The following is a 12,972-nucleotide window of genomic DNA, read 5'->3' as shown; positions in this document are numbered from 1 at the left end:
TGCTGTACAAATATGTTCCAGACTCGAGTCGTCCTGGGTATATATGATCTCAGATGGAGTGATGTTCTGGAGAAGGGTACAGCCAGAGTGAAGTTGCTGCTTTCTGCCCGTCTTGTGGCATAAAAGCTTGTTTCACGCTGTCTTCGAAGTGGATCCAAGTGACAATACCTTGACAATATTGGCCTTGTACATAACAGTAAGGCCACCCACATCCCTCCTGTGTTGAAGGCTCTGCTGAAATGACAGATCTATCTAGGATGGGTCCAGGCGAGAGATGAGACGTCTTGCTGTGTTCTCTACTCTATCAAGCAGTCACAGATGAGAGGGGAGGGGGGCAGCCTCCCATGTGGCTCCAGATTTTTCAAGTCAATCTTCTTATGGTTGAAATCCCTGTCTTTCCTCAGGACTTGATATCCAGACGGGAAGATCGCATCTATTATCACTCCCGTGAGCTTTGTCTCTATGAGTGCTATGATGTCCAGGGATGCCGCAGTGATTCTTTTTTTGCCACTCCTCACTCTTATTTGTAATTCCATATGCATTTGTATACCAAACCTTCATCTTCCTTTCTTGAACTGTATTCTGGAGGGTAGGAGGGGTTGGTGCAGGCTGAGGGTGTGATAAGCAGTCTGGATATTATGTAGGCTGCTGTTGTGGTAGTATTAGTGCTGGAGGGGGGGGGGGGACTGTGTGTGTGTGTGTGTGTGTGTGTGTGTGTGTGTGTGTGTGTGTGTGTGTGTGTGTGTGTGTGTGTAGTGTGTGTGTAGTGTGTGTGTGTGTGTAGTGTGTGTAATGTGTGTGTGTAGTGTGTGTGTGTAGTGTGTGTGTGTAGTGTGTAGTATGTGTGTGTAGTAAGTAGTCTGGGGTGTGTGTGTGTGTGTAGTAAGTAGTCTGGTGTGTGTTTGTGTGTAGTGCTTGTGTGCATCAAGGTGTACACTGGTGATTTTATTTAATGCAGTTTTTTAGTACCGTAGTATATTCATTTAACCAGTTGTTTACTTATTGTAGTACTTGTGTTTCTATTACATTTCTTTTTCAGGACCATAAGAAAAACAGCATAATAGTTATGGTAGGCCAGTATTTGCAGTCTGTGTACATTGTCACCTCATTCCTTGTCATACTGCCTGTGATATTATCTGTTCCTTGTCACATTGCCTGTGATATTATCTGTTCCTTGTCATACTGCCTGTGATATTATCTGTTCCTTGTCACATTGCCTGTGATATTATCTGTTCCTTGTCATACTGCCTGTGATATTATCTGTTCCTTGTCATACTGCCTGTGATATTATCTGTTCCTTGTCATACTGCCTGTGATATTATCTGTTCCTTGTCATACTGCCTGTGATATTATCTATTCCTTGTCTTACTGCCTGTGATATTATCTGTTCCTTGCCATACTGCCTGTGATGTTATCTTTGTTCCTTGTCATACTGCTTATTATATTATCTCTGTTCCTTGTCATACTGCCTGTGATATTATCTCTGACTTTGCACAGAACATGAAGCTCTTTCATAATTATATGTAGTTACTCTGATAATCTTTCATTATAAATTGATTCATTTATGGTTAAAGTTTATTGAATTTGATTACATATGATGCAACTGTAGGTTATAAATATAACTAGTGAGGTACCTGGGCCTATCATGAATTAGCCAACCATGAATTATATTTATAAGAATGGGTGAATATTTTATTTTAACACTGACCATCTCCCACCAAGGTAGGGTGACCCCAAAAAATTAAGAAATGCAGTTACTGTCATTCAATCGCTGTCTTTCCAGAAGTGTCTAATGTTAGTCACAACCCTTGGACTGCGACATCCACACACCTTCAGAGTGTGGGCAATGCTCCTCCAACTTTGCTTACACTCCACCAAGATGCCACATAACAAAAACCACTTGCCTACACTCACTCCAATCCAACACTAACAAGCCCACTGAATGTCCAAGCCCCTAGCATTGAGAGCCTCCTTTGTCCTCTCCTTTGTCCTACCCTCACCTTCCCTTTCCAACACCTGGTTTATATAACATAGTCATCCTGTTTTGTTCAGTCTTCTCTGATGAAGCAGAATAGGAATTATATTTTTGGTACTTCCTCCTCCTTCTAATCATCATGCTTCATAATATTCCCATTACACATTGTCTTCAAATTCTCTCTCTCTTTCTCCTCTCTCAATCTCACTTTTTTTACACAGGGTTTGACGAGGTTAGGTTAAGGATTCCTAACTTTATTGACATGGTGTTGACAGGCTAAGGATTCCTAACTTTACTGACAAGTTAAGATCTGTTTCCTACATCAGCTCATTTAATAATCCTTTTTTATTATGAGACATACAGGTGGGGAACAGGATGAAGTTGAAGCCATCTGTAGGACAGCAATTTCATTTGATCAGCTGACTTTATTTCGTTGATACCATTATGCTGTACAAACATGTTCCGGACTCGAGTCATCCTAGGAATAAATGATCTCAGTTGAAGTGATGTTCTGGAGAAGGGTATGGTCAGAGTGAAGTTGCTGCTTGCTGCCCGTCTTGTGGTGTAGAAGCTGGCTTCTCACTGTCCTCGGTGTGGATCCAAGTGTGGTACTTTGACAACGTTGGCCTTGTACATAACATTAAGGCCTCCCAAATCCCTCCCGTGTTGAAGGCTCTGCTAAAAATGACTGATCTATCCAGGCTCTTTCACACACTCATCTCTCTCTCTCTCTCTCTCTCTCTCTTTCTTTCTCTCTCTTTCTCTCTTTCTTTCTCTCTTTCTTTCTCTCTCTTTCTCTCTTTCTTTCTCTCTTTCTCTCTTTCTTTCTCTCTTTCTTTCTCTCTTTCTTTCTCTCTTTCTTTCTCTCTCTTTCTTTCTCTCTCTTTCTTTCTCTCTCTTTCTTTCTCTTTCTTTTTTTTTTTTTTTTTTTTTTTTTTTTTTTTTTTTTTTTTTTACACAGGGTTTGACAAGGTTAAGGATCCCTAGCTTTATTGACAGCTATTTACAGGTTAAGGATTCCTAACTTTATTGGCAAGCTAAGAGCTGTTACCTACATCAGCTCATTTGAAAGCATTTTTGTTATGAGACATACAAGTAGGGAACAGGATGAAGTTGGAGCCATCTGTGGGCCAGCATTTTCATTTGATCAACTGACGTTATCTCGTTGACATCATTATGCTGTACGAATGTGTTCCATACTCGAGTCATCCTGGGTATGTATGATCTCAGATGGAGTGATGTTCTGGAGAAGGGTACAGCCAGAGTGAAGTTGCTGCTTTCTGCCCGTCTTGTGGCATAAAAGCTTGTTTCACGCTGTCCTCGAAGTGGATCCAAGTGTGGTATTTTGACAATATTGGCCTTGTACATAACAGTAAGGCCACCCCACATCCCTCCTATGTTGAAGGCTCTGCTGAAATGACAGATCTATCCAGGATGGGTCCAGGCGAGAGATGAGACGTCTTGCTCTGTTCTCTACTCTGTCAAGCAGTCGCAGATGAGAGGGGGGGGCAGGCAGACCAAGAAAGTGGAGCATACTCAAGGTGTGAGCGTACTTGTGCCTCGTACAGGATCTTGCAACCCCCTACTGTCAAGCAGATGCGAGATACGGCGAAGTGCTGTAAGCTTCCTGGCTGCCTTGTTTGCAAGATTTACAACATGGTTCTTCATGGTTAGTTTGGAGTCAAATTTCACCCCAAGGATATCAACTTCTTCTCCAGGTGCCAACATCGTCCCATTCATCCTTACTACTGCGCCAGCATTACCATCATGGTGCCTAGAGACGAACATCATTTGCGTTTTTTTCAGGTGCAAAATGTTACTTGCCATCTATTTCCCCAAGCTGATATAGCTCTCAGCTGGTGATTGATGTAGCTTAGAGCAGCTGGCATTTCTTCTCTTGGATAAGTGAATGTCAGTGTACAGTCGTCTGCATATGCATGTGATTCTGGGATGAGATGAAGAAGGTCGTTGAAGTAGACATTCCATAACAGTGGACCCAGCACACTTCCTTGTGGAACGCTTGCCCCAATAGGATGCCTTGCTGATTCCGTTCCATTGAGGACTACACTTAGAGATCTACCATGAAGGTAATCACTGAGGAGACATAGCGTAGAGCCTGCAATTCCCAGTGCTTGAAGTTTTGCTAAGAGGCCCTGGTGCCACACCCGGTCGAAAGCGCCAGCAATGTCCAGTGCTACCACACAGCTGACTTTGGATTCATCCAGTGACTGGTGCCACTTAGTGGAGAGGTTTAACAACAGATCAGCAGCAGAGTAACCTTTCCTGAAGCCATATTGATGATCACAAAGTAGTGAGTGGTAGTCAAAAAAATCTGTCATTTGTCTTGAGATTATTGTCTCAAGGATCTTACCAGTGATTGACAGGAGTGACACTGGTCTGTAGTTGCTGATTTCTGCTCTGCTCTTCTTTTTGTGAACAGGGACTACATTTGCCTCTTTCCATGGAGAGGGCCATTTACACTGTACTAGGCAGTGCTGAAAGATGCGAGTTAGAGGTGCTGCTAGCTGGTCTGCACATCTTCTCAACAATCTTGGGCTCAACTTGTCTGGGCCCACAGCCTTTTCTTGGTCAAGTGATTTAAGAAGGAAATGCACCTCCTCCTGCCTTATTGTCACCACTGACAGTTTTGACACAGTTCTTGCAGCTAGCCAAGGAGGGTTCCTTGCTGGATCAGGAACTTGCATTTTGGTAGCAAAGTGTTCAGCAAAGAGGTCCGCCTTCTCTTGACTACTAGTAGAGGTGGTCCCATCCTGTCGATTTAGAGGTGGAATAAGTTCATCAGGCAGATAACCTTGTCTGTCCTTGACCAGGGGACCACCAGGTTTTTGGAGCCTACCCTACCTGATGCTAACTTTCTTTTAGTGTCCACCTCCCATTTAGTAATGGCCCACTTTTGAACATCACCCATATGCCTACAGGCTTGCATGTGCAAGTTCCTGTTATAGGTGGTAGGATGTCTCTTATACCTTCGCCATGCTTTGTACTTAGCAGTAGCAGCCTCTCTACAACGAAAGCCAAACCAAGGCTGATCTGTAGGCTTTGTCACATATTGCCGGTGAGGAATGTGTTCTTGTTGCAGATTAAGGATGTGTCCAGTGAAGGCTTTCACTTGGTTGTCAACATCCCCCTGGAGAAGAGCATTCCAGTCGGTGGTGGCGAGCTCAGAGCAAAGGGCTGGCCAATTACCCCTTTCCCATAGCCAGGTTGTGCGTGTGGACTCCTCACCTCGTTCTGTTGGGATCTTAAGTGTGGTAAAAACAGCCTTGTGGTCAGACGATCCAACGTAGCCGAGGGGTTGACAAGTGACTATGCCTTCTGCCAGATCACTCACTACTGGGTCAAGGGAGGAGCCAGAGATATGAGTAGGGAAATCAACAAAGTTTCTCATGTCAAACACTGCAAGAAGGTCATCAAAGTCCCTCTGTATAAGGTGCTGGTTGAGGTCACCAACAATTATAATATGTTGACAGTTGTGTTGTAGCAGAAGGGAGTCTCTCTCTCTCTCTCTCTCTCTCTCTCTCTCTCTCTCTCTGTCTCTCTCTCTGTCTCTCTCTCTGTCTCTCTCTCTGTCTCTCTGTCTCTCTCTCTGTCTCTCTGTCTCTCTCTCTGTCTCTCTCTCTGTCTCTCTCTCTGTCTCTCTCTCTGTCTCTCTCTCTGTCTCTCTGTCTCTCTGTCTCTCTCTCTGTCTCTGTCTCTCTGTCTCTCTCTCTCTGTCTCTCTGTCTCTGTCTCTCTCTCTCTCTCTCTCTCTCTCTCTCTCTCTCTCTCTCTCTCTCTCTCTCTCTCTCTCTCTCTCTCTCTCTCTCTCTTTCTTTCTCTTTCTCTCTTCCCTCTCTCCCCCCCTCCCTCCTAAGGTACCTAAAGTCGGTACCTGACTACTGACCACCCGGGCTGTGGCTCGTACGTTGGTTTGCGTGCAGCCAGCAGTAACAGCCTGTTTGATCAGCAGTGGAAACCGGAAGGACTCCAGGAAATCAGAACAGGGAGGTACACCAACAAGTGCTGGATGAGGTACACATAACCAAAGAGGAGGTGATGAAGCTGCTATGTGAACTTGACACCTCAAAGGCGGTGGGACCAGACAACATCTCTCCGTGGGTCCTTAGAGAGGGAGCAGAGATGCTGTGTGTGCCACTAACAAAGATCTTCAACACATCCATTAAAACTGGGCAACTCCCTGAGGTATGGCAGATGTAGTCCCAGTTTTTAAAAAAGGAGACAGACATGAGGCATTAAACTACAGACCTGTGTCATTAATGTGTATAGTATGCAAAGTCATGGAGAAGATCATCAGGATTAGAGTGGTGGAGCACCTGGAAAGAAACAAGTGTATAATCAACAACCAGCACGGTTTCAGGGAAAGAAAATCTTGTGTCACAAACCTACTGGAGTTTTATGACAAGGTGACAGAAGTAAGACAAGAGAGAGAGGTGTGGATAGACTGCATTTTCTTGGACTGCAAGAAGGCCTTTGACACAGTGCCTTACAAGAGGTTACTGCAAAAGCTAGAGGATCAGGCACACATAACAGGAAAGGTACCGCAATGGATCAGAAAATACCTGACAGGGAGGCAAGAACGAGTCATGGTACATGACGAGGTGTCAGAGTGGGCGCCTGTGACAAGCGGGGTTCCATAGGGGTCAGTCCTAGGACCTGTGCTGTTCTTGGTATATGTGAATGACGTAACGGAAGGGATAGACTCAGAAGTGTCCTTGTTTGCAGACGATGTGAAGTTAATGAGAAGAAACAAATCGGATGAGGATCATGCAGGACTAAAAGAGACCTGGATAGGCTACAAGCCTGGTCCAGCAACTGGCTCCTTGAGTTTAACCCTGCCAAATGCAAAGTCATGAAGATTGGGGAAAGGCAAAGAAGACCGCAGACACAATATAGTTTAGATGGCCAAAGACTGCAAACTTCACTCAAGGAAGAAGTTCTGAGGGTGAGTATAACACCGAGCATATCTCCTGAGGCGCACATCAATCAGATAACTGCTGCAGCATACGGGCGCCTGGCAAACCTACGGATAGCGTTCCGATACCTCAGTAAGAATTCGTTCAAGACTGTATACCATTTACGTCAGGCCCATACTGGAGTATGCAGCACCAGTTTGGAATCCACACCTAGTCAAGCATGTCAAGAAATTAGAGAAAGTGCAAAAGTTTGCAACAAGACTAGTCCCAGAGCTACGGGGATTGTCCTATGAAGAAAGGTTGAGGGAAATCGGTCTGACGACACTGGAGGACAGGAGGGTCAGGGGAGACATGATAACGACATATAAAATACTGTGCGGAATAGACAAGGTGGACAAAGACGGGATGTTCCAGAGAAAGGACACCGACACAATAGGTCACAACTGGAAGTTGAAGGCTCAGATGAATCAAAGGGAAGTTAGGAAGTATTTCTTCAGTCATAGAGTAGTCAGGCCGTGGAATAGCCTAGAAAGCGACGTAGTGGAGGCGGGAACCATACACAGTTTTAAGGCGAGGTATGATAAAGCTCATGGGGCAGGGAGAGAGAGGACCTAGTAGCAATCAGCGAAGAGGCGGGGCCAGGAGCTATGACTTGACCCATGCAACCACAAATAGGTAAGTACACACACTAACACACACACACTAACTCTCACACACAAACTCACACACACACACAGTGTGTTGACAAGGTGGACAAAGACAGGATGTTCCAGAGATTGGACACAGTAACAAGGGGACACAGTTGGAAGTTGAAGACACAGATGAATCACAGGGATGTTAGGAAGTATTTCTTCAGCCACAGAGTAGTCAGTAAGTGGAATAGTTTGGGAAGCAATGTAGTGGAGGCAGGATCCATACATAGCTTTAAGCAGAGGTATGATGAAGCTCACAGTTCAGGGAGAGTGACCTAGTAGCGATCAGTGAAGAGGCGGGGCCAGGAGCTCGGACTCAACCCCCGCAACCTCAACTAGGTGAGTACACACACACACACTAACACACACACCAAGAAAACAAGAACACAACCATAAATACTATACGAAAATACACCGCAAAGTAGGCATTTTAATCCAAAAACATGGTTGGAGTTTTTTTTTCTTATTATGCACTGCCTGCTGCAGAATTTTTTTATATTGTGCACACTGACCACACAGACTCATTCTCTCACATGTGGGCCTACCAGCCTTCTCCTGCTTGATTTGAAGCCGCTAGAATTTGAGTATATGTCAAACACATTGGCTCGAAGACATATATATACAACCAAAACAGTCAAAGGGTTAATCACGAAACTTGGGGGTCCACTGTAGATCCAATAGAGACAGGTTGAGTGTTTTATCAGAAATCTGAAAATCGTAATGACACGATTGCAAACAAACTACAGTACTGGTGGGGATTGAACTTGCGGCTAGCCATGAGTTCAGTCCCCATCCATACCGTGGTTTCTTTTATCAGCAATTTCTAACTGTGGAGATGTTAGATGGGGAGGTGGAGGTACCAAAGAGATGGAGAGGATATTTTAATGAGTTGTTGAATATCAGTAATGAAGGGAGAGTGGGTGATTTCATCATTTGGACAGGGAGGATAATATTGTAAAGGAGTGATGAGGATTCTGAGGTGGATATGGAGAAAATACATGAAACATTGGGTAGAATGAGAGCAGGTAAAGAAACTGAGACAGATGGAATTAAGACAGGGATGATAAAAGCAGTTAGCAATATTGTATAGGAGTGGTTGGTATATTTGTCAGAATATGTATGAAAGAAGGGAAAGCACCTGAGACAGTATGCATAGTTACCTTGTATAAGAACATATGGGACAAAAGAGACTGTAAGAAATATAAAGGAGATTTATTAGCCTCCTGAGTATACCAGGTAATGGGTATGGTAGAATTATTATTGAAAAAAATAGGGTAAGATGGAAGTTGGATTGGAGAGGAACAAGGAGGATTCAGGAAGGAACAGAGATGTGTTGACCAATTGTTTATATTAATGCATGTGGGAAGTACAGTGCTGCACTCTGATGGAAGGGGGTGATACTGCAGCTTGTAGAGTCATTTGAATTGTGATGTCTGCACACTTATGGTAAGACAGCTATTAAATGAATTATGGAGAATGCATTTCCTGTTTTGTATGTCAGTATTTTAGTGGGAGATGGCTGGTGTGCTAAGAAAAAATAAGTAAGGGTAAGAAAAAGCATTTGATAGGGTGTAAGTGGGAAATGGTATGGCAGGTATTGAAAAAAAGCAGACTATGTAATTGATATTTCATTGCTGTATATTTTTGTTAAATAAGGAATATTGTCACAGAAAAATATTGGGTTGTGTGTAATTCATTTGGCCCAGGTAAGGGGGAGGCTGGAAAGAGACATTTAAAATGTTAAATTGTCGTTTTTGTGCACAAGTTTAGAGATGGTCATTTACTCTTTTATAGAAAACTAGTTTGCTGTGTGTTTACCAGTGTCAAGGTAGGAGGAATTTTGTGTTATAAACATTACAAAGTTTATTGTTTTAAATGTTTGCATGCCTAACAATAAATAATATATTTTTTTGTTTGACAGAGATTGCAGTTGGTAAGTGATGGAACATTGTGTTGGTTGTCTTGAGTATTAACAGCTCCCCTTAAGAATTTGTCTGCTTTCTTGATCTAAGAGGGTAATTAGTTGGCAATAATTATAAAGACAAGGCTTTCATTAGACCCTAGAACCACTATATATAAAAAATTACTGAATTCTTGTCTTTTATGTAAATATTATTATTACTGTGATAAATAATTAGAGTACAGTAGAGTACATAGATTCCTTAAAGTTAAAGAAAACCATTGTGTAATTTAGTTTATCATGAGTAGATGAGATTACATTTAACACTAAGTTAGGAGGTAAAGAGATCAATATCTGTGAGTGGCAGCATTGCGCACATACTTCAAAAATATGAATCAGTTTATGTACAGTTACTACTTCTATTATTTTGTTATTAATGGTTTATCTAAAATGTACAGTAATGCTCTCATTAATGTGGGAAATTTTTCATTTGCATTTAAAGAAAAAAGTCTGGAAAGTATCATTTTGAATTTAGAATTATCTCTAAGAATCAGTTTTAATTAAAAAAATTGTTTCTGAACAAGACAGAAATTTCCAGTTTCTTTTACAGTACAGTCTCTTGAATTTTTTGTAATTCAGATGATGAGTAAAAACCTGAAGCATTTTGTCCAAATAATAATCACTGTTATTGTTTTTAATGAGAATGACAAATATCTAATTTGCATATACTGTAGTAATTTGTTTGACCTTATAAATATCCACTTTTTTATATCACAGTTTCAAGTACAATGACTCACAGACATTGCTTGCTTTACCCATTTTTTCAGATAGTCTGAAGTATGAACAATATACTGTATGTAGGATCTTTTATTTTCACTCTAGAGTAAATTACTATTCTTTTTTTTCCCCTGTGGTGTGAACAGCACAACAATATGAAGGTATGAGTGAAGTGCCAGGAGTGAGTGGATGAACCCTCACTGTCTGAATTACTTTCCCTTTTCTCACACTCACTAGTCATATGAACACTTGGGCCTGAATTCTGAGAGCATCTGAAAGAGAGGTGAATACTTATGAGGCCTCATTCTCAATTATTTCCCCACCATTTCAACAGTAAAACACGTGTTTAACTCTTGTAAGAGTTGTATATCATTTAAATAAAGATATTATATCCATATTCAAGTATTTTAGAATTCTGGCCTCAGTAAGATGGTTCATCTATTTTACTGACTTTTGACATATAGTGGCTGGACCTATATTCACCTGTGACAGATTGATGTACATAACAGTAACTATGATTGCCTTTATATGTATCCCATCATGGGGTAGCCTTAAGCTTTTGTGTTCTTTAAAACAAAAAGTTCCGCTGCTTAATTTCCGGACATAGTTTGTGAATATCTTCAGATTGAGATGCAGGTGTAGGGTCATAATGTTATGTCAGATTCTTATTTTAATTTGGTAGTACTGCTCTTGATGACTTTTTTATTGCTAATTATTGCTTATGTTTGGCTACAAGATGTCATAAGTTTAGCAGATAGCAAACATGCTCTGCATGTTTGTTAACAGTACTAGCAAATATGGTACAGTACTAGCAAACATACTCTTCATGTTTGCTAGTACTGTATCTGATAATATAATGGATTGTGTAAATAAAAATTACTGTATAGGTCTATTATTTTGCTAGAGCCAGTTTTTGAAAAACAAACATTATTGTTTTGATATCCCAAATATTCTCAGGGCATATAATTTTGTTGAACATACAAGAGGTTTAGTGCTTCTCTTTGATTATAATAATGAACAAACAAGAAACCTCAGGGCTTCTCCTCTTTTGTTCCCACTGTGTAATTCTCATATAGAATAGGGTAGCAACATACTGCTAATATATTTAATTTATTATAAAAGTCTTTAAAAAAAATTACTTTCTCCCAGGCCAGTTAATGATCACCAACTAAAGGGATGTGTATACACTTGCTACCACTTTAGAGTGCATCACTGAGTATTTTCATACTATGTATTAATATTATTATTATTATTGTCACACTGGCCAATTCCCACCAAGGCAGGGTGGCCCGAAAAAGAAAAACTTTCACCATCATTCACTCCATCACTGTCTTGCCAGAAGGGTGCTTTACACTACAGTTTTTAAACTGCAACATTAACACCCCTCCTTCAGAGTGCAGGCACTGTACTTCCCTTCTCCAGGACTCAAGTCCGGCCTGCCGGTTTCCCTGAACCCCTTCATAAATGTTACTTTGCTCACACTCCAACAGCACGTCAAGTATTAAAAACCATTTGTCTCCATTCACTCCTATCAAACACGCTCACGCATGCCTGCTGGAAGTCCAAGCCCCTCGCACACAAAACCTCCTTTACCCCCTCCCTCCAACCTTTCCTAGGCTGACCCCTACCCCACCTTCCTTCCACTACAGACTGATACACTCTTGAAGTTATTCTGTTTCGCTCCATTCTCTCCACATGTCCGAACCACCTCAACAACCCTTCCTCAGCCCTCTGGACAACAGTTTTGGTAATCCCGCACCTCCTCCTAACTTCCAAACTACGAATTCTCTGCATTATATTCACACCACACATTGCTCTCAGACATGACATCGCCACTGCCTCCAGCCTTCTCCTCGCTGCAACATTCATCACCCATGCTTCACACCCATATAAGAGCGTTGGTAAAACTATACTCTCATACATTCCCCTCTTTGCCTCCAAGGACAAAGTTCTTTGTCTCCACAGACTCCTAAGTGCACCACTCACCCTTTTCCCCTTATCAATTCTCTGATTCACCTCATCTTTCATAGACCCATCCGCTGACACGTCCACTCCCAAATATCTGAATACATTCACCTCCTCCATACTCTCTCCCTCCAATCTGATATCCAAACTTTCATCACCTAATCTTTTTGTTATCCTCATAACCTTACTCTTTCCTGTATTCACTTTCAAATTTCTTCTTTTGCACACCCTACCAAATTCATCCACCAATCTCTGCAACTTCTCTTCAGAATCTCCCAAGAGCACAGTGTCATCAGCAAAGAGCAACTGTGACAACTCCCACTTTATGTGTGATTCTTTATCTTTTAACTCCACGCCTCTTGTCTAGACCCTCGCATTTACTTCTTTTACAACCCCATCTATAAATATATTAAACAACCACGGTGACATCACACATCCTTGTCTAAGGCCTACTTTTACTGGGAAATAATTTCCCTCTTTCCTACATACTCTAACTTGAGCCTCACTATCCTCGTAAAAACTCTTCACTGCTTTCAGTAACCTACCTCCTACACCATACACCTGCAACATCTGCCACATTGCCCCCCTATCCACCCTGTCATACGCCTTTTCCAAATCCATAAATGCCACAAAGACCTCTTTAACCTTATCTAAATACTGTTCACTTATATGTTTCACTGCAAACACCTGGTCCACACACCCCCTACCTTTCCTAAAGCCTCCTTGTTCA

General features: G+C 41.9%; 1 protein-coding gene across 9 annotated transcripts in view; it reads left to right on the top strand.

Annotated features, from left to right (window-relative positions):
- Synd (protein kinase C and casein kinase substrate in neurons protein Synd) overlaps nucleotides 1–12,972 on the top strand; it is a 798,660-nt gene that overhangs the window by 617,929 nt on the left and 167,759 nt on the right. For 6 of the 9 annotated variants that reach the window (XM_070088932.1, XM_070088933.1, XM_070088931.1 and 3 more), the window contains one exon: nucleotides 10,424–10,438. The exons of 2 other annotated variants lie outside the window; for them this stretch is intronic. In XM_070088932.1, coding sequence (XP_069945033.1) covers nucleotides 10,424–10,438 — 15 coding nt within the window. Of the gene's footprint in view, nucleotides 1–9,521; nucleotides 9,534–10,423; nucleotides 10,439–12,972 lie in introns of all 9 variants that reach the window. One more of the 9 variants, XM_070088935.1, reaches the window with a different exon arrangement.

This window comes from Cherax quadricarinatus, chromosome 26, assembly GCF_038502225.1.
Source record: "Cherax quadricarinatus isolate ZL_2023a chromosome 26, ASM3850222v1, whole genome shotgun sequence".
NCBI lineage: Eukaryota > Metazoa > Arthropoda > Malacostraca > Decapoda > Parastacidae > Cherax > Cherax quadricarinatus.
Note: the sequence above shows the minus strand (reverse complement) of the source record. Positions and strands in the feature narration are given on the sequence as shown.